The sequence below is a fragment of the Synchiropus splendidus genome, chromosome 4 (assembly GCF_027744825.2).
Source record: "Synchiropus splendidus isolate RoL2022-P1 chromosome 4, RoL_Sspl_1.0, whole genome shotgun sequence".
In the NCBI taxonomy this organism is placed as follows: domain Eukaryota; kingdom Metazoa; phylum Chordata; class Actinopteri; order Syngnathiformes; family Callionymidae; genus Synchiropus; species Synchiropus splendidus.
The window spans coordinates 1,684,563-1,705,844 of NC_071337.1; the positions used below are offsets into that span (position 1 = coordinate 1,684,563).

The 21,282-nt window shown below is 49.7% G+C and overlaps 2 protein-coding genes across 2 annotated transcripts; both read left to right on the top strand.

Annotated features, from left to right (window-relative positions):
• The first annotated feature begins 1,352 nt into the window (after positions 1-1,352).
• On the top strand, positions 1,353-12,886 carry si:dkey-159a18.1 (sortilin). The gene is made up of 20 exons (XM_053864111.1): positions 1,353-1,574; positions 1,648-1,710; positions 2,425-2,501; positions 2,574-2,670; positions 4,545-4,712; positions 4,787-4,860; positions 4,936-4,982; positions 5,603-5,739; positions 6,005-6,088; positions 6,536-6,596; positions 8,120-8,272; positions 8,331-8,428; positions 8,490-8,589; positions 8,651-8,825; positions 8,884-9,077; positions 9,764-9,956; positions 10,019-10,132; positions 10,199-10,343; positions 12,166-12,272; positions 12,332-12,886. The coding sequence occupies exons 1-20, from the start codon at positions 1,362-1,364 to the stop codon at positions 12,438-12,440; spliced, it is 2,409 nt and encodes an 802-aa protein (XP_053720086.1). The 5' UTR covers positions 1,353-1,361; the 3' UTR covers positions 12,441-12,886.
• A 681-nt stretch (positions 12,887-13,567) lies between these two features.
• On the top strand, positions 13,568-19,709 carry fam3c (FAM3 metabolism regulating signaling molecule C). The gene is made up of 10 exons (XM_053864113.1): positions 13,568-13,898; positions 14,264-14,309; positions 15,661-15,765; positions 15,928-15,951; positions 16,678-16,801; positions 16,878-16,936; positions 18,606-18,656; positions 18,921-19,005; positions 19,080-19,206; positions 19,290-19,709. Exons 1-10 carry the CDS (start codon positions 13,755-13,757, stop codon positions 19,374-19,376), a joined length of 852 nt encoding a protein of 283 aa, XP_053720088.1. The 5' UTR covers positions 13,568-13,754; the 3' UTR covers positions 19,377-19,709.
• Positions 19,710-21,282: the final 1,573 nt, after the last annotated feature.

Here is a 21,282-nt window from a genome sequence, read left to right on the forward strand (position 1 = left end):
TAGTTTTGCCCCCGCAGCTAAAAGGTCACGGGTTCAAATCCAGCTGGAGGAAGCTCTAGGTTTGGTTTCTTTTTGCCTGTCCCATCCCCCAGACTCATCCAGAGGTGAAGCTATAAGTGTGAGTAGATTTGTGTGTGGATGTCGCCAAACAGGCTGTGATGAGTGAGTAAGCACGACTGAACCCTTGCTTCCGCCCCGTGCAGTTCCTGGAGCCATGATTCCGCCTGTGCTCAAGCTCTACTTCTTTGGGACGGCGCTGACCGTTTTTGCACTCTTCTATTCACTGGTGGACTCCATCGGCGGTCACATGTTTGCTCAGGACCACGGCCACCCGGAGGGACTGCGGCAACAGACGGGACTGTCCGAGACAAGTCACAGCGTGGAGCTGCGAAGGAACTCTGTGGAGTGATGGTCAAGATGACATGGACACAGAGAGTTGAGCACTGATGTTCCCCCCTTGATGGCCACTTGGTCAGTCCAGGGCAGCTGACTTTTTATGAATCTGCACTTCACACTTTGAACACTGTGACATTGTTTCTCTGTAATGTGGCATTAAATGGTACTTTTGGTACTTGGAAGTTTGAATGTGTTATTATTATTATTATTATAAGAAAAAAAAATATACTAATGGTGGACTGGTGGGAGAAATATACATTTCACCATTAGATAACAATAAATGAGATAATAAATAACAATGATCAAAACGATATATTTTTTTCTTTTCTTCATATTAAGTTGTTTTCTTCCCAGTCGATCTTTTGGATCCACACTGTCATGATGTGTTTCAGAGTTTAGAACTGACAAATGGAAACCGTGAGGCCTGAACTCTTCCTGGGAATCTCCAGATTATACAGTGTAGCATTTATGGAGTTTACAGAAGTATTAGCGTAATATTGCTTTGTTGAACCTAAATAAAAGTTCAGATGTGATTTATTAGGATTATCTATAAGGAATTTTAAAGGGCATTGTATGTTATGAGGAGACTATGAGAGGCTGTTTTTTTCCCGTTGATTTATCGATCCAAATATTGCGCAGTGAGGGCTTCATTAAATACTTTAAACGGGACACCATTTGGATCAGAAGAAGGGAACGTCACTTTGCGCGCGCTTGGATTTGACGCGCGCTGGTTTTGGCGCCGGTTTTATTGCGCTTGAAAAGGTCCGTAATTCGACTTTCTCCGGCGGTGTGTGTTGTCTCAAGGTGTGTTTCCATCCAGTCCAGCTGAAACTGGAGCGTCCAGGCGGCGGGCGGGTGAGATGCGGGTAGAAACACCTGGTGGGTGGACGCGCCTCCTCACGCAGCACTTTTTCACTTCCCACACCTGCGATCCGCTCCACACACCTTCGCCTCGCACCTCGGATATGATCTGGAGGCTCGTGGTCCTCACTCCTCTCATCCTCCTTCTGCGATGCGCTGACGGGAGCACGACCTTCCGCCGGACGCATCGCCATGCCAGTCGAAGCAGGAGAGACGTCGGCAGCAGCTCAAAGGTCCCCCGTGGACCCCCCTTCTCCTCTTGCCTGGTCCCACTCACACCTGAGGAGCACAGAGTTCTGGACCGCAGCACGCACGAGGTGAGGCGCGCTTCCTTTGGAGCTTAAAGAGAACGTGTGAACCATATTTTAATGTGTATTTTTGTGCACACAGACAGGTTTCCACGGTGATGATGGCTCCTATGTGATCCTCACATGGGTAGGCGATGAGACCGGAGTGAGTATGACTGAGTCAATAACACGTTACAGCTAGAATATGGATTTATTTCTTTGTTATGTCCCTGAAACATGGAACACCTGAGCACCACGGTGCTTCTGTTCTGTTCGGAGGGTCAGTGAAGGCCACACCAAGCTACACACTGGCTCAGAAACTCAACTCATGATTATTTCCACAAGTCACCGTCTACCTAAACGATTTGTTGACTAGTCTGCAAATGACATGTAGACTAACCCGCCAACTTATCTGATTTTGTTGTGAATAGTCATTAAATATAAAAAGACAATGTGTGTACATCATTGTAAACACTTGTATGGTGTTCAACGCTGTTTTGAAAACTTCATATTTGAAATGTATTTGGCCAAAATGCTGTGTTAAGGGACGTGTCCTTTGATGTGTCGTCTGTGGTCCAGCACCTGCCATGTTTTGGGTCAAAATGGTCCTGTAGTCTTTGCTTACTGTGCAGAGAGTGATGACTCGTCGTCTCTTGAGAGTCGATTTTAATCGTCTCAGCCGACCTGAAAGTGTTTGGAGGAAAACCATCTGAGCCGCTGAAAAGTTTTCATCGCAGGTCAAAAAGTCACTGTTAGGTGGCACAAAACACTGCTGACTTTTTCGATGTTCTGAAGAGAAAATAGTGTTTAAAAAGAAGTCAGCATTTCTTGCTGAGTTTTCTCATGAGGAGACTGAGTGATGTTGTGTCTCACGTGGCAGGTGGTGCTGGTCCTCTCGACTATCAGCGCCCCGATCGACTCTTTCTTGTCTGGAGGCTCCTCGCGACTCTACCGCAGGTGAGTCAGTTGCTCCTCAGCAAGCGAGCACGGGACACATCCTGCCTCTCACCGCTGCTTCCTTCCCCTCAGCACTGACTATGGGAAGTCCTTTCACGACATCTCGCAGCGCATCAACCACACTTTCATCAAGGAGGAGTTCGGTGTCAGTGTGGGGCCCGGGAGTTCCGTGAGTCGCACCTTCTTGTGTCAGAAATGCACGGCGGTATTGTTTACGTCGGTCACACGTTGTTTTCTAGTCCTCGACAGAGCCGCGCTCTATTGTCCCGATCGTGAATACGCCTTTGTCTGCCCGTCATGCTGTTGACAGATGGCCTGCTTCGATGACCTTTTTGTGCTGAAGTGATTCTTCCAAGAATCTGGAAGCAGCTAACAGCCCCCCGGGGAGCAGAGCATTTGTGTATCTGCCCATCTGACAGACAGAGGATGGTGACTCAGTTTCTCAGACGTCTCGCTGTGGTGGGTCATGAAAGACTACATCTCCGGAGTCAGTGGGCTTGAGCACTTGAGTGTTTATCTCTCTGCGTGTCTATAAAGTGCGATATTCTGTGGCCCTTGACCTGGCCAAGGGGCCAAACCAATTCATTCATGTGGCCCCCATTAAATACGGCCTGTCTAGAGTGAGGCTCCTGGAGACATGGGGGCTGTCTGCAGGTGACCACCACAGCTAGTCACTTCCAAACTGGGTTCCCTACTTTTGAGGGTGATCTCAAAAAATCAAAAAGAATCTGCCAACTTCCAAAAAGTTGAGTTGCAGCTGGAGGAGAATGTAATGACCGACGCAGTTTCAGGATGAGCCGCGGGGAAGGAGAACCCTTCAGTCGCGCTGAACATTTTCCCGCTCTTTCATTTTGCCACGTTCCTCTGGTTGACCTTGAGAGTCATTGCTGGGTGGAGCCATCTTTTCCGTCTCAGGCTCCCTTTGTTTTCCCATTTCGTTTTGACATCCTTGTTTCCAGATTGTTTCAGTCCATTTTGTGATGAACTGAGTTTCTCCAAACTCTCTCTCGTCCCCGTCACAAATGAGACCTGCGTTTCTAGGACTTTGTTGGCATCTATTGATAAACCTGATCTAGTTCAGAGGCTCTGGCTATTTGTGATCATCTCATCTGGGGCCAAAATCCATCCCTGTGTTTCCATGGAGCGCTGACGTTTGCTGACGTCACACGCGACAGGCACGTTTTTCGTCCCTCTAAATCAGTCAAATGCCTGTTATCACACGGCTGTTTTATAAATGTGTCGATTCCCTGCGATTGGTACAAGTGGAACAATCCAGCAACCACTTCCGGATCACCGCCGTAATCCGTTCCCTCCCTTTCCGTATGATTCTTTGGAAGATTTGTGTACACTGGAAACACATTACAAACTCTGAAGACACATTTACAAACTTGGATATACACTTACAAACTCTGGAAAAAAAATGTTTGTAAATTTGTTTGAAATGTTAACGTGTTTAGCTATTTGTAAATTTGTTCCAAAACTTTTGTTTATAAAAATAACCAACAACATCTTAACGGGGCCCAAAACAGAGTCATTTTCAGGCTACTAAAATAATAGGAAAATAAGAAGCGCTAAGCTATACCCATATATGCGCTATGTTGTGATGTGAACCAGCAGAAATACATTTGAAATAGTACATCAACAACTCAGTTTTGTTCTTTGTTCCAGCTTTTGCCTTTAATATTTTTAATCATTAGCATTTTGTTAAATTAGCATTGCTTAAGAAGAAGAAAAGGAACCAACTCGGCCGTCTTTTCACTGATGCTTTGTCACTCTTTAGTGAAAGAAGAAAACCGACCTGAGTGACTTGCGTTTGTAGTACTCTGACTTGAGTGCAGTCTGGTTGTGTTGTGGGAAACGACGGTGTGCGTTGGCACACTGGTGCATCTGTGTGAAGCTCTGAGGTGTGCGGCGTGCAGCTGAGTCAGCAGTAATCTAATACCACGTTGGTGCAGTGCCAACGTCAGAGGCGACACGTATGGAGAGAGCAGGGATGCTGCGGAGGAGCAGGGATTCTCACGAGCTCGGTGTCTGTGGTGACAGGTGATCCTGACCGCCGACACTCCGGTGGTGGACCACCCCGGCGGGATCATCTTCACCTCCACGGACGCCGGCGCCACCTTCAAATTCATCCAGCTGCCGTTTCACCTGGCGGAACCCATCACGTACCACTTCCTCAACCCGGATTACCTGGTGGCGCTCAGCATCGACGTGAGTCCCGTTCGTCCCAGCCCACGCGCCGCACCTTGACACCAAGCAAACAGCCCTTGTTTCCTGACTCGCAGGGAAGTCTGTGGCTCTCCCTGGACTTTGGTGCCAAGTGGACCAAAGTCCATGATGGAGTGCATTCTTTCTCCTGGTGAGAATAAACACGCGTGTCAGGGAGGGCGGGGAAGGCGCTTTAATTCTTTTGTTTCCTTGTTCATGTGACCAGGGGGGGCGGAGTCAACCTGTTCTTCAGCTGCAGTAAAGTGGACACGGGTAAGAGCTTGGCGCTGCCACCACAAACACGATCCTGGCCCCAGAATGAGCGGGAGGCAGGGGGAGGGGTGAAGGTGCGGGGGTGAGGTCAGTCACAGCGGGACAGGTGGCTGTGAGGAGCGGAGCTCTGGAGGCGTGTCAGGCCTGTCAAAGTTGCTCCACAGGAAACACTTTTATTCTTCTTTCACTCCAAGATTAGAATCACACATTGATGCAGAAATAAGGTTGTTGTGTTTAAATATAAACAATAGTTTTACAGGTTAGTGGTTGAAGGACACACCAACGCACAGAGGAACTGGAATAAATGACAAAAAACACCATGTAACATTTGAGACTTTCAGCTCAAGAATAAGCTGTTTGTTCCAGTCGAGGTCTGATGTTTCACTCTGACCTCATTAAAAATGGCGGAGGGCTGTGATCGAGGCCGTTCACTTGGGCCAGAAAATGTCTGGCATTTTTATTAACTGTTCTCTGTCGGCTGGATGGCTGGACGTGTTGACCGAAGACCGTCTGGATAAACTGATGAATGGACGGATGGTTTTCTGGATAATGATGGGTGACTCGTGATGAATTCAGGTGAAATGTTTGTGTGTGTGTAACTCTGACGCTGCTGTGTGCAGTGGAGGCAGATGAAAGAGGAGATCTCCGGCTCAAGAGGACCAACAATCTGGGTAAAACCTTCACCACCATCCACGAAGACATCTACAGCTTTGGATACATCGGAACCTTTCTCTTCTTCTCCGTCATGGAGGACCCGGTGAGAGCTCGCAGACGGAGCGTGAAAACCAACGCTCCGGTGGGAAGAGAAGGAAACAAACAGCCTGAGTCGGCTGGAAACTGAAGTGACTGGAGGCTCGTAACTTCCTTTTGAACAAAGAGGTTTCTTCTTGAAATCTCATAAACTGATCAGAGTTTTGTTGCTGGGCCCAAACTTGAGGTTTACACTGTGAGCGAGGCTGTTTTTATCATCTTGAAACTTTGCTGATGTCTGCGTTGATGTGTCTTTTCAATGTTGTCACCAGCGATCTCCTCGTGTCATGTACTTCTCATCAGACCAGGGAGACACGTTCAGCAAAGCTCTTCTGCCCTCTGCCTCCACTGAACAGGTAACATCAGCCACATTTCTCAGTCAAAATAAGCTGCTGTTGTTTGACGCAAACTCCCATATTCACAGCTGATCCACAATGTAACCTTTTAGAGAGTCAAAATAACATGAATTCATCATAATGTATGATGAATAATATGCGCTCAGGTAACAGAGATCCAAGTCGAACCAACCCACTTGGGACAGTCCAGTCACTCATCTTATTTGTGGATACATTTGCACCGTGCTTATTAATAACCACCCTTGCCACACGTCCCCACCACACCAACGACATGCTTCACCCTCGGGACCTTTGACCTGCTGGTGGCGCTCCTTTAGAGGGGTGTGCTTCACCTCATTTGACCTCCTCATGCTTCCTCATCACTGGATGACCCACTCTGTCACGGCGATAAGTCGCGGCGTCAGCAGGTCTCCTGGGGCTCCCCTGAACCTCTGGCCTTCTCCCCAGTTTTACTCCATCCTGGACGGAGATGAGGACATGCTCTTCATGCACGTGGACCTTCCTGGAGGTAGGACAGACACACACTTCAAATGCCTCACTCAGCCTCTTTTGTTGTGATGGAAACTGTGAACGGCGGGGACTGAACTGGTTCCACCAGCTTTCGGAGCTGCTGACGCGTGTTTCTTCCCATCCTCCCTCCTTTGTTCTCACACGCCGTCCTCTTCCTGTTTATTTCAGAATGGTGCCGTAAATGCGCGCGGGGTTGCAGAGCTGGGGTTTTATCTGTGCGGGTGACTCAGCGGAGGCCGACCGGCTTATCTGGCCATCAGGGTGTCGCGCAGCAGCAGACGCTGGAGCACATGTCAACCAGCATCTTCTTCACTTGAGCTCGTCCTTCATGAGCTCATTCAAGTAGTGCTGTGTCAGCAACTGCTGTTGAGAATATGTTGTGTTTGGATGTATTATCGGGGAGCCATGGCAACCGTTAAGGACCTGTTTACTCTGCCACTGAGACACTGCAATACTACGCAGATGTTTTCCTGTGGGAGAGAAAATGCTGACTTAACTGTCCAAGGCCTGAACTGTGCATAAGGCCGTGGACACCTGGAGCAGACGGGGGGGTGGGAACATAGCCCGAGGGCCACATGTGGGCCTTGTGAGGTCAGAGCTAAAGCACAATTGTGGTTTGAATTCTAAACATAACTCTTTTTTTGTTATTGTTTTCCCTTTCTCAATTCAATTATTTTAGTGAGTAATGCTAATTTTGACAACATTTTTGTCCCTCAAACTAAAGGAAACCTATTGAAGGAGGCACCTGGTCATGAAGTGCCTTCTTAAAATACTTTTACCCAGAGCTGCGCTGCCAAGATGTGAAAAAGATCATCCATTTATATGAGGAATCTTTCCATAAAATGAAGTACATGTGATCAAATTCTGTAGCTTAATTTAAGCATCTGCTGCTGTGTTTCACACAGAATATCGTGGAACCGATAAACTGTGTGTTTAGGGAAACTTGCTGGGTGGGAAGTTACTCGAGAGAACTGGACCCTCTGTTTACACAGAGTGGGGGACGCTCGCGGTTTTGGTGCTGCTGTGGTCCTCTGTGCGCCGTCATCCTCGCAGAGAGAGTCATGGAGACTCACCAGTCTCTAGTCTGAAGTGACTTTGGCATGGCGTTCAAAGTGCCGGGCTGGTGTAAATGCACTGTGTTTACAGTGTCACCTCAATGTAACGTTGGATGCAGTTCAGTTGTGCGCGATAAGAGACGTAAAAAATAAGATTCCCGCAGCGGGGAGGACACATTTTTGGTACCGGTTTCCCAGAGAGACACGTATCGGAACACTTCCGTCTCACTCACTGCAGCGTCTCTTTCCACGTTTGCTTTGCTCTACGAGACTTAAGAAAGAGGTCAGATGGTGTGGACAGCAGCCTGGACTCACTGGGCTGCTGAGGTGGATAAAACCAGCTCCCCCGTGAGCCGTCATGATTCTGTCAACTGTGGAGGTTTCGTCTCTTAACCAGCTCAAGCAGAGTGATGAAATGCTTGAAAGGTGGAACGACGTCTCACGACTAGGATCCTCTTCCCTCCAGACACCTACTTTGGAACCATGTACACCTCTGACGACAGGGGGATCCTGTTTTCCAAGTCGCTAGAGCGCCATCTATTCGACGGGCAGAGGAAGAGTGACTTTACCAACGTGACGTCTCTGAGGGGGGTGTACCTCACCAACAAGCTGGACAGAGGTAGCCGCACATCCACACTGGCATCTGCAGGACGGTGAGAGTTTGCTTTCTCCCTCAGACGGCCGCATCAGAAGCGTCATCTCCTTCAACCGAGGAGGCACGTGGCACCAGCTCAGCAAGCCTGACAACGTGGACTGCGCCGTGGACGTGAAGCATGTGAGCGTCGAGCACAGCTGTGGTGAGGGACGCTTGTAACGGGGCTGGTGTCTTCCATCAGTGCCACCTTCACGTCCATGGAGAGCACAGCCGCAACAACCAGGTGGTGCCCATGCTTCCCCTGACCGAGCCCAGCGCCGTCGGCCTGGTCCTCGCCCACGGTGGGTCCGTCCCAGTCGCAGGCCGCGGGCTCGGAGCTAAGCCGCTCTCTTCTCCTGACAGGAAGCGTGGGCGACGCTCTGTCCTCAACGCAGCACCCGGATGTCTTCGTCTCGTCGGACGGAGGGTACACGTGGAGGGGGACGCTCAGGGGGCCCCACCACTACAGCATCCTGGACTCTGGAGGGCTGATTGTGGCCGTGGAAGCTCAGAGAGAAGGACAAGTCAAGACCATCAAGTATGAACTCACTGACCCCGGGATCTTCCCGCTGAGTCTTACGTGTTGCCCTGTTCAGGTTCTCCACGGATGAAGGCCAGTGCTGGAAGTCCTACAACTTCACCGAGCAGCCATTCTTCTTCGCCGGTCTGTCATCTGAGCCCGGCACCAAGGCCATGAACGTCAGCGTTTGGGGCTTCAGGCCGGAAGATGACGGGCAGCCCATGTGGGTGGCCGTCACCATCGACTTCCAGAGTCTCATCACCAGAGAGTGTGAGTCTGCGGACGACACCGACCGGTACATTCCTGGGCCCGGCGTCCAAATGGGTTTCACTGGATCAAAACTGTTTTAATGTCATTGTGAAACTTCCTAGGAACATGCTCAGTTTCTCCATGTTGGGAAAGTGTTTTCGCACCTAACAGTCTGAGTCGTTTCCCAGTGAAGGAGGTGTGCTCTATAGTCATATAGCACTTTCTAGACTGCCGTTCACAAAGTGCTTTACACTTGTTCGATCGGCACTTCAGTGGAGCAGAACTAAGTAAAAGTTTGGGGGATATTCCATAAATAGAAGCCAGTGAGGGTGAGGTTTTAGCAGGGATCTAAAGGTGGCGCTGCATGTTGGGTTTGTTTCTCCTCTGATGTGATCCTCTGTCTCACTCTCATATACACTATCGTTTGAAGACTGAAGAAACCACATAAATGAACTAAAAAATGCCTTTTGGGGACATTTTTGTGGGAACATTTTACGTCAGGAGCACAGATACGAGCTGGTGAAAAGAGACCTGGATCCTGATGAAATGGATCCTCCATTTTTTTTCGTAGAGTGACCCTCTCGATAGCTTTTTCTGACACACTTGTTTACGAAACAAAACCTTAAACTGAAACACAGTGAGAAACGCCATCCGTTCTTCTCGTACAGGAAGGGAAGCTTCTGAGAAACCTGGGTTTTGGGTTGCAGGTGGCGAGCAGGACTACGACGAGTGGCTGGCCCACTCCACCAACGGGGGGACCTCAGAAGATGACGGTTGTGTTCTGGGGGTGAAGGAGACGTACAGGAGGCTGAAGAAGCGCTCCGTGTGCCGGAACGGTCGCGGCTACACGGTGGTGAAGAAGAGGAGCTCCTGCCCCTGCACCAGAGAAGACTTCCTCTGGTTGGTCCCACCCGAGCCCAAGCTCCAGGCTTGATGGCGTTAACTTTACTCTGGTCTCGCAGCGACTATGGCTACCATCGCCACGTGAACACGTCGGAGTGCGTGAGGGAGAGCAGCGTGAACAAGACCCTGGAGGCGTGTCTGGAGGGGGAGGAGGATGAGCTTCTGACGGCGGGGTAACGCTCACAGGTCCGGAGCGACGGCGCAGAACTCCGGTGCTCAGCCCTCTCACTGCGTTCCAGGTACCGGAAGGTTCCCAGCGACCAGTGCGAGGGGGGGTTCTCTCCCCAGCTCGCTGTCCAGACAGTGATACATCCTTGTGGAGTCAAGCCCAGTCCTGATCCAGCTGCCGGGTCCGACTCTGCTGTGACTCACTTTGACACACCGGTGAGCAAAGAGTGGGGTCAAGCCTCATCGGACGGGAGTTTGCTCTTCAGATGTTTTTCATTGGCTGGATGCTAGAATGGTCTTTGATTTCGTGACCACCGTTGTGACCTTGGACAGCAAATTCCTAACTAGCAGTCCGACTAGTTAAGTGTGGACCAGTACTAGCCCAGCGCCACCTCTCACTTCAGAGACAGAAGCCTGCCTAGACGTTGCTCTGCAGAAGACAGTGTCGTAACATACCCGAGCTCCCTTCCATCTGGTCCTGACTCACGAATGCTCGGAAGCAGGGTTGCATAACCTTGTTCCTTAATCAGGACTTGGCTTCCTGCGATTGAAAGGAGGATGACAGTCCTGGTCTTGCTGGTTCCGCATGGTGTTGGACCAGAATATCTGAGCTCGGCCTCACGTCAACACCACAGCTCTTTGGTTTTGGGAGCTCAGACTGGAGTGGAAGTTCTGGACCGGATGGTGATCTCTGTGGTGACCAGGACTACAACCTCCGAGGCTCCTCAGTGGGGCGGATCCCCTTCTGCCGAACCCCTGAATCGAGACGGAGGTGACGACAGAGCTGAGCGAAAAGATGCAGCTCGGCTGGTCGACCTGCTCTCTCCTGTGGTCAGGAGCTCTGGGTAGTGACCGAGAGAACACGATCGCAAGATAGAAGAAAGCAGGTCAGTCATCTGGAGGAGATTCATGCCTCTCTAGCATCGAGCAATTGGGAGGAAGCCTCAGGGCAGACCCACTTGTGTCTCAGTCAAGCTGGGAACGCCCTCAGTGGAGGGGAGACTGGGGTGAGGTCTCAGCCTTCACCACTGGGGGAGCTGTTCTGCTGAATGAATGGTGGTTAGCAAAGCTGAGATGCCCGGCACAGAGTCTTGACAGTGATGGGAGTAAACAAACCCTGGTAAACATCGCTTGATCTTGTAATGAGCCACAAGGTCACCTAATTGTGACTGAAAAGTGCCTTTGTTTTTGAATATTATGAGTTGAGTTGTCATTATAGAAGCACTTTACTTGCTCTTCTATCGTAGTACATTTACTAGAAATCCTAATGCATTCTCCCAGGACCCTGTGTCACCACCACCGGTTCTGTAATCTAAAATCACCATGTATAACAGATGATAGATGAGATTGCTCTCATTGCTGAGCTTCCACAACAATAATAAAATAATAAGACGGTTATTACCTTTTGTCGCGGGCTGCTCCCTTGCTCTGCGTGGGCCTTATGTTGGTGACCCCTGCTGTCGATGGTGTCATGATAGTACTGTAGCAACTCATAGCAACGTTTCTGACGTATTATACAGTGCACAATGTGAGTGTGTTGTGCTTCTGGGTTCCCGAGTCTTAAGTCCACGGTTTATGACACGATTATGAACATTCTCGTGTCTCCTATGAAGCCTTATGAGAGCATTACGATGTGGTTTGGATGCACCAATATGCATTAGTGTCAAGTGCTTGTTTGGATTAGCTATTGCTAATATTGCAGGTTTGTAAACCTGTTTTGTTTGAGTTTTTTTGTTTTGAACGGAGTGGTGTTGAAATGTGCGGAGCGGCGCGTGTCATGTGTCACTCCCGTCACCTAGTGATCAGTCGTCTCTCATGAGGAGCACCACTCCTCCACATGAGGAGATTTCATGTAGCGGCAGCTCAGGAAACCTGTTTCTCCACTGGAGCAATGGTGATGTCTGTGTGGTTTGACGTCTCTAATGCCAGAGAAAAAATGCTGGATTCTGTGTTTGAGTTTCCCTTTTTTGGAGACCCTGGGTTCAAAGACGTTCTGTGGCCCGGCGGCGGGTCATTGAGTGTCACTCTTGTGTTTCAGCGAGAGCGGCTGGTGTTGATCCTGGTGTGTGCAGGGGCCGGAGTCATCGTCCTCATCGCCGTCGTCTCCTCTGTCTTGGCTGTGAGGAAAGTGATGCACCGGAACAGGTGAGGCACGACTCCTGCTGCGCCCGAGACCCAGCAGGCTCTGACTCTCTTCTCCGCAGGATCCCGGCGTATCGCTTCTCCAACCTGCAGCTGCAGGACGACCACCACAGCTGCGCGGCTGAGCACGAGAGTGGCAACGGCACCGCCTGCCTCATGACCCTGTCCTGACCACACCTCCACCGGGAGCCTTTGAGTGCCACAATTCCCTGCTTTTGTAGTTTTGACATTTGTTATTTATTCATCTCTCCCACCCCCACTTTCATCCACTCTTCAGTTTGTACAGTTTTTTTTTTTATTTAATAGTGTCACGTGTTTTAAATGTGAAGTAAATGTGCACTTAAAGCGACAGAAACAACGTTATTGTTATTTTCATGACTGTTTTGTTCAAAAGCTGTGACATTCCAGCCTCCATTGTGTTGACCGAGAAATTAAAGCCACTACAGATGCCCGAAAATAAATATACATTTCCTGCTTTGCTATACCGGTGCACCTGTTTTCCTATTTCAAAACCCCAAGTTTATTCTTCCCCTGCGTCCATCCATCCATCGTCGCCGCTTATCCGTTGCCGGGTCGCAGGGGCAGCAGCTTCAGGAGGTCACGCCAAACGCCCTACTCCCGAGCGACATCCACCAGCTCCGACTGGGGGATCCTGAGATGCTGATGCAGATGCCAGTGAAGAGATCTGATCCCTCCACCTGGTCCTGGGTCGACCCCTCGGTCTCCTACCAGCTGGACGTGTCTGGAACACCTCCAAAGGGAGGCGTCCAGAGGGCATCCTGATGAGATGCCTGAACCACCTCAGCTGACTCCTCTCAATGTGGAGAAGCAACGGCTCTACTCCGAGCCTCTCCCGAGTGACAGAACTCCTCACCCTCTCTCTAAGGGAGACGCCTGCCACCCTTCGGAGAAAACCCATTACAGCCGCTTGTATCCGGACCTTGGTCTCCTGGTCATGACCCAAAGCTCATGACCGTAGGTGAGGGTCGCTCACCTGCCTTCTGGCTCAGCTCTCTCAGTGCTCTTTATTCTTCCCACAATGAGGAAAAGACGTTAAAGGCAACTTAATTTGAATGCACTGTCCTACATACATATTTTCTACTGTAAAGCTGCGTGTTTGTAATGTAAGTTAGGCCTCACTCTAATGATGCGTTGTTACCTTTGGGCGGCAGGAGGCGCTGTGGCCCCACCGCGTCATTGTACCGCTCAAATTGACCCACAAAGTAATCGTACGGCTTTGAAGTGGTGTCTCACTCCGACACAATAAATCGTCTCTGTAGTTCACAATCAAACCGAGCAGTCACAATGTAGAACCAAACCACTATTCATAAACCGTCGCTGCTAGATGACGTGGGTAGTAACTTTAACGAAATGAAGACGTTTTAAAGCGAACAGTTTGTGTTTTCTTTATAAAAGACATATAGTTTAAGAACCAACAGTTGACGGTAACTGCGCTATATTGTGTTGGTGTTCACCACTATAGTGATGGGTGTGAACGAGCGGACGACAGCGTCACTGAAGCGCAGCAGTTGCGTGTTTCGCCGTCAGAGTGACGCCTCCTGTCCGAGCCGCACCGCCCGGACTCCCGCCGCCTGCTCCGGTGCAGCTGCTGCCGTCTCGCTCCTCCAGGTAAGCGACCTGTGCTCTCGACACCGCGGGTAAAAGTGCTTCTCTTGACTCTGAAACACTTGTCCTATCGCTCCGTCTCCCGGGGAGCGGAGGCACTTTCTCCCTGGACAGAACTAGCGCTGTTGTCGAATGCTAAAGTTTCACAACTCGTTAGCCCACAAGTCCTCGATGTTGACTTCGTTTAACCCGCAGCGGACGCCTCCACTCGTAGCTCGAGTCAAACCACTCGAAGGCGAGTGGCTTGTCGAGGTGGAACGAGCATGTTCGCTCCGCGGACAGATGTTAGCAACAAGCTGTCATTGAGCGCTTCTCGTGTCGTGTCTCCACTTCCTGTCTCATTCGAGTGTCTGTTCTTGCTCCGCCAGGTCGGAAACTGTGTGTCGCAGCGGCCAAAGATGTTCCGGGCCAGTGGTGAGAACACTTTTGGACTCTTTCTCACAAGTGTCCCGTCCGACTGTGGCGGTCTTATTCGTCAACCATAGGAGGCTGCTGCTGCTGCTGCTGCTGTGTTGTCTCACGAGTCTCACTGTAGTGCGCTCAGTGTCTCGCGTTAGAGGGAAACTTTCTCGTCTGTACTTTGTTGGAAGCATCTACAAGGATGGCGGAAGTGACATTTCACATGTGGACAAATGTATTGGAATGAAAAAAGTGAGATTTTTCCCTTTTAGTGTGAAAATAAATCACTTGCTGTTGAGTGTCTCAGCCACAGTGGGTGAGAGGTGTAGACAGAGGCCCTCAGCTGAGAGCGGGGCCGCACCACACGGCACCTGTGAGGTGTAGACAGAGGCCCTCAGCTGAGAGCGGGACCCACCACACGGCACCTGTGGTGTGGGGCCGTCAGCAGGTCCTCTTCCATTTCATCTCACTAAAGTACTGCAAATCAGGAAGAAAAAGACTCTTTAAATGTCTTTCTTTTTGGAGTGTTGTTTGCCTTGGTATCATTTCACATTGTACATATTTGATTCAGCATTCTTGATGTCATGGGAGGATGTAGGTGGTGGATGCCTTGTCAATGTGGGTTAAACATTTACCTGTGATTTAAAGGTTAAATGTCTTTTATTGCCCTATTGTGAGGGACAAGAAACATTGTGAAAATGGCTATTGCTTTATGTAAAGAATATCGCTTACGGTAACGTTTCATTATGACGAGGAATAGTTCAGAAAAAACCTGCATAAATTACTGTTTACCTTGAAAACTAGTCATCACTAGTCAGAGGCTAGTGTGGACCGTGTCCCCCGTTGATTTTCAAAAGGCAGATCTGGTCACATGACCTGCTCCGGGTTAAAAGTGACATCTTGACTAAAAAAACGCATCACATAGTTGTTATAATTCAACTGTCATGTAACTATCGTGAATTTGCCTTGTTCATGATGTTCTTCTTCTTCTTCTTCACTGAATAGGTGTTTTGTAGCAGACTGCCACCTGCTGTCCATTTGTGCTCAATGCAGTTTAACATGGAATATATGGATCAAGTGCATGCAGGACCGTGAATGTGATGCTGTTGTTGTCTAAAACGTCATATTTTGGGTTTCACTACACTGATGCTGGAGAGATGTTGCAACTCATCTTGAAATGGTACCTTAAATGATCAGGATAGTGAACTGTTCATGAAAAAAATTATGAAATTGGTCTTCAGAGTAACATCCGGCTGGATGGGTTCTTGTTTCCTTTCATGTATTTATCTCCATATCTATGGTTTGACCTTCAGTTCAATCTTTTTTCAAACCTAATGTTGTGCTTCTTCTCTGCTCTGTCTGGCAGGCGTGTTAAAGATCGGCGCTCTGGTCTCTGCCTTCTTCCTGGTTCTGTTTCTGGCGTTCCAAATGCTGGAGATCAACATGGACTTCAAGATCGGGGGTGGGATGGGTGAGACACACATCACACACACACACACATCACACACACACACACACACACACACACACACACACACACACACACACACACACACACACACACACACACACACACACACACACACGTAGTCTGCATGAAAGTCACGCAGCTCTTGTTCTGTGTGTTCTCCAGCCAGAGCTGCAGAGGACAGACACCGTGAGTACGCCGTGTCCATCTCTCTGTCCCGGGTCACCTGTCTTTGATAGCCACAACTCTGGAACTGTCGTGGTGGTTGTGTTCTGCAGGTTTATGAACCCACAGTTGTGGTCAGGCCTTTAGCTAGGATTTTGCCCCTAACCCCAACCCCTCCTGAGGGAGCGCCAAATATTCCTCCCATTCGAAATCAGTGAGTTAGCTTTGTGAACTTATCTGCGTGTTCCGAATGAGCGTCAGATATCCCATCAACAGAACGCTTCCATGCCAAGAGTGTCGTGACTCATGAGATCACCGTGAGATTACGGCGGTAAACAAATATGGCGACCGCAATGGCCAAAATACGGTAGTGAGAGGTTTCAAGAATCTGCGAATTTGGATCATATTCAGCGAAATTATCAGGCGGAAACACAATTTAATGTAAAGCAGTGAGATGACACTCAGAGTTGGGCATTGTACAGGCACTAATAATACATTTAAGGCGTCCTGCTGAGGAAACAGGGCGTCCAGTTTGTCCATGTTTTGCAGTTTAGACGCCCTCTAGCTAAAGGCCTGGTTGTGGCACAGTTGTGTGTCTGTGACGTTGTACACAAACTGCCTGACCTCGCAGGGGATTCAGTGTTTGTCTCTTGTCTTTCTCTGCTCGAGCAATGCTGTGTGGAGCCTTGCTGAGGATGAGCTCGGGGTTTTTAACCTTCCTGCTCGTGTGGTCCGTGTGTTCCTCTGCAGCCACCCTCACTCGCCGGCAGAAGTGCGACCTCTCCAAGGCGTGTCCCGCCGGTCACTTCTCCTTCAAGATGGCCAGTGGAGCCGCCAGCGTGGTCGGGCCGCGCATGTGCCTGGAGGACAAACTGTACGGAACCCTGGTCCAGGTCGGGTGGGAGCTGCGTGGTTCGGCTCGGGTTGATGTTCGACCTGTCTTGTTTCAGAGTGATGAGCAGCGTGAAGAACAACGTGGGCAGAGGGATTAACGTCGCTCTGGTGGATGGTGAGTGACAAACATCAAAGGAAACCCGCGTCAGTCTGAGCTGAGCTCCACCCACACCAACTGTTCAGCGTGGAAAGAAAACATCACACACATTACACACACACACTCGTGTTTCAGTCCTTGTCAAGATGTTTCTCCTGACCATTCCCCTTTCCCCTGCCTCTAACCATCCAAAACTCATGGCTAACCCATGGAACCCAGTTATTTGACAGAGAGAGACAGCGTGCGGTGATCCGCTGCTGCTCACTCTGCTCCAACCTTCAGTGCCACCCATGTGAGATGCCTGATAACACAGGAAGTTGCCTCACCACTCGCTGAATTTTTTCTGTCAGGGAGGAGTCGCAGCGCAGCTGCTGCGGTGTTTGTGGTCAGGTTCATGAGCTTGTACAAAGGTGGAGACGATACTTCCACTTTTAAAGCTGCGTCACTGTCACGTCTCCTGCACTATTGTGAGGCGAGGTGCCATGTTCCTCATGGTCCTCTCTTCCACTGTCCCAGCGACATGAATCATCTGTCCATAATGTGCAAGATGTTCTGCTGTCCTGCTCTCTCACACAAGTGTACCGCGTGATCCAGCTTCTCCTCAACATTTGACCCCCAGGCGTAGTTTCCCTCCGTTGTGAGGTCGTCCACGGTGCTTTACTGTTGTTCTAGCTGTCGACTCGGTGTCTTTCCTGACTAACAACGAAAGGAGAGAACTTCCTTATTGTTGCCAAAACCACTGAAGCTGACGAGGCCACCATCCGAGCTGTTGAAAGATTGTTCAGCCTGAAGCTCTCACCGAGGACTCTGCTCGAGAGTCTTCATGTTTATGACTCTGTGAGAGCAGCAGTTTAGTTTGCAGAAACCAATGACGTATTCGCATGGATCAGCCGTGTAAACAAAACATGAGTCACAGTCCCTGATCGACCACTTCACCTGAGAAGGACACACAGGATCAAAGGCTTGACCAAAGCTTGTACTGATAGAATGGAACACACTGGAAAATCGTTTGAATGTGTTACTGAATCAACATGTACATTGTGTTCCTGTTGCCATGACAACTGTCTTGTCGCGCCAAGTTTCACGCTGACGTTTAAAGTGTTTTCTTTACATTATTGCGCTCTTTAAACTGTTTAAACATCCCAGAGAAACTCAGTAGGAGAAGACACTGCTTTATTTTCATACGTAATCCTGCGACACATTTTCAGAATCTCAATATTCTAGCTCATATCAAAAGGGTGTGGAGCAGAGTTTGAAGTGAGCTGAGGGGAGAGACCTCCACCACTAGAACACGTCTCTAGACCCCCTACAACGAACAGGGCAACATTGGAATATTAAAAATGACTTCTGCAAACTCCTCAGTCTAAGAGATAAAGTCAGGATATGGGTCATAGCTGTGGTTCACACACGTTACGTCTTCAGCATTCAAAATACATGGCAGTTCAGAGAAATCCGCTCGGAGGTCAAAGGTCACGTCAGCCACTACAGTACACAGGTGTGACGCCGCTACACAGCGATCAGCTGTTAAAGCAAGATGGCCAACCCGGGAAGGGAGGAGTCGCTCCACGCTCCATCTCGTCCAGGAGACCAGGAACAATAGGAACACTGGGAGTGGAGCATCACCGTGTGTGAAGGGAGCGCTGCGGCGTGTCACATGACCCAACACTTCCTGTCCCCTGTGTTGCAGGTGTGACCGGCGAGCTGAACCGGACGGACAGCTTTGATATGTGGGCAGGAGGTGAGTCGCTCCTCGCTGCAGAGAACTGTCAAAAGCCAGAGGTCGTGTGACTGGACTTCCATATTCGCACAGTCATGGCGTTTGTCAGACACACTATGTATATTTTTATGAATGTTTTCTCTCATGTCTTCTTCTGTTTAAGCTGCCGCTGCAGCCGTGTTCAATCCTCCGTTACCTTGCTACGTTTCACCTTCAATTCCAGTTGCTCTCAGTTGCTTTTCTCGACTGCATGGTGGCGCTGAGTCAGACTGCTGTGCTCCGCAGACGTCACTCCGTTGATCAAGTTCCTGAAGGGGATCCCAGACGGGACCATCGTGATGATGGCGTCGTTCGACGACCCCGCCACCAAGTAGGCGCCGTCGCCCCGGGTCAGGTGACTCGGCCGCTGCTGAGGCTCAGGCGTGATGGTGTGTGCTTCCACAGGCTGAACGACGAGGCCCGGAAGCTGATCTCCGATCTGGGCAGCACGGCCATCAACAACCTGGCTTTCCGGGACAACTGGATCTTCGTGGGAGGGAAGGGAATAAAGACCAAGAGCCCGTTCGAGCAGGTAGTGGGTCCTGTGGCGCCGAGGCTTCATCCCTCCCAGAACAGGCTCCTGGGTCTCTCACACGCCTGGTGTCTCCCCCGCAGCACATCAGGAACAGCGCCGACACCAACAAGTTCGAAGGCTGGCCCGGGGTCCTGGAGATGGAGGGCTGCATCCCCCGAAGGCAGTAGTGACCCCCGACCCACTGGGACGCTCCAAGTCCCATTGTTACTTCCTGAAGAAATGCGCTGCCCATCGATGAGAAGTGTTGCCTTTACCACTCCGTGTTGCTTTCAAGGTCAGTTTTCCCAGCTCACTCCGCTGATCCCAACTACACCACTCACTGTGAACTGTGTAAATACTTGTTAGACCGGCTCCAGAGACTGTTATTTAATAATGAATTGCATTTTAAAACTAATATAATTTTTTAAATCGTCGGTCAAGTGTGTGGACACTGAAAATATTTCTGTCGAATTTCCATCCTCACCATTAAAGTACTTTTACTGGACGATGGTTTTACGTTTTGCTTCCTGCTGTTTCTCGTTCTATAGTGGAAACTGTTTTTCCCACAGCAGCTGTTGCAGCTCTGTGTTCTTCTTGTGTCCCTCTTTTTCATCAAGGCCATTTTTCTGAGGAACCATTTCTTCTCTCTACACCAGTGTGTTTCACCCATTGAAGTGAAGGGTGAGTGTGAGCGACCAATCCTAGAACTACTGAGCATTCTCCACAGGCAGGGGGCGCTGCAGGCCTGCTCTTCTGAAGCTCTCGCGCCATCAGCTCTATCGTTGTCCTCTCAGCAGAAACATTAACCGCCTTCTGCTCCCTTTAACTCACATTTCCCGGGTCTTGTGTTTGAAAGGTTCATCTGTCAGTCATCAGATGTAACCACGGCAACCGTGTCATGTGAGGAAGCGTCATCACAGCGATGATGTCATCGTGAGGCTGTTAATAGGCAGCAGGTGAAGAGTCAGAGTCAGGGCCGTCATCTCCAGAGGAGCGAAGCGAGGAAGCTCTTCCCCGCTGTGTTTATTTACGCTGCTGTGGAAGGAAGAGAGGAGAGATAAACGTTTGTTCTGACAGTTCATTTCTGCTCAGAAACCACACGAGTGTTGCTGAACTCTCTCAGTACCAGGTGTCCAGAGATTCGGTGCTGCGAGTCCTGCTCTGCTGCAGGGCAGCGCCGTCAAACTCTGACTCCCCGGAGCCCAAGCATGAACTGCTCCAGTCTTAACGTCTGAACTGGTTTCATCCAAAGATGGAGGGGAATTCACCAACAGCCAAGTTGGTGGATGTGTTTGTGTCGGAGTGAAGCGCAGGGATGGGGTCTGGTTTGGTCCTGACCCCATTGCAGGGACCCAGGTGATGCTGTTGCGGCTCCCAGCTGGGGGAAGGGGGCGCTGCTGCTGGGCGCTTCTGGGACCCTCTGTGCACTCTGTGGGTTGTGTCCATGTGCGTTGCCCCGACTGAGTCTTTTGGCTCAGCTCTTTTCCCTGCAAACATGAGTGCTGCAAGCTTTTTAACTCTGGTCAGATATTCAGAGTTTGAAAGTAAAATATGTTCATGACAACAACAAAACATTTATTTTCTCTGACTTGGATTGGAAAACAGACAAATGGAACACACAAATGAGTTCAGTGGCTCAGCAGGTGGCAGTGGTGAGTCTGGTTGCTAGGCATGGGTGATTTGGACAAAAAAGTTATCATGATAAATGTTGTCATGATAATGATCAGCATGGATCCATGTTCCTTCTCTTCCATGTGTTGGACACTACAGTCTCTCTTCAAACTGTTTGATGATGAAACTTATGAGTGGAGTTTGTCTCCAACATCATGGTTTGTTGATGTCTCAATAGAACAGTGAACTCAGTGCAGAGATGAGAAACTCAATGTTTCAGGTCTCTGGTAGAAGCCGCTGGTGTCTGACAGGCTGCTCTGCCAGCTTTATTTAGGGGTTAAATGGAGCCGTCTGTCTGTCTGTCTGCTGTGTCTCATGTCTCTGAACAGTTGACTTGAACTATGGAGCAGTCTGGACACAGTTCCTAGATGCTACTGAAGAGACATTAGAAACCATCAGGTGAAGAAATGATCATGGAGTCAG

What these genes read in the sequence shown, in the direction of transcription:
- fam3c (XM_053864113.1), top strand. Translation starts at nt 13,755, where the DNA reads ATGGGTGTGAACGAGCGGACGACAGCGTCACTGAAGCGCAGCAGTTGC. An exon ending in AGCTGCAGAGGACAGACACC is followed by an intron (nt 15,952 to 16,677) that starts GTGAGTACGCCG and finishes GTTCCTCTGCAG; the next exon opens with CCACCCTCACTCGCCGGCAG. An exon ending in TTCGACGACCCCGCCACCAA is followed by an intron (nt 19,006 to 19,079) that starts GTAGGCGCCGTC and finishes GTGCTTCCACAG; the next exon opens with GCTGAACGACGAGGCCCGGA.
- si:dkey-159a18.1 (XM_053864111.1), top strand. Translation starts at nt 1,362, where the DNA reads ATGATCTGGAGGCTCGTGGTCCTCACTCCTCTCATCCTCCTTCTGCGA. An exon ending in GTGTGGGGCCCGGGAGTTCC is followed by an intron (nt 2,671 to 4,544) that starts GTGAGTCGCACC and finishes CTGTGGTGACAG; the next exon opens with GTGATCCTGACCGCCGACAC. An exon ending in CCTCTGCCTCCACTGAACAG is followed by an intron (nt 6,089 to 6,535) that starts GTAACATCAGCC and finishes CCTTCTCCCCAG; the next exon opens with TTTTACTCCATCCTGGACGG.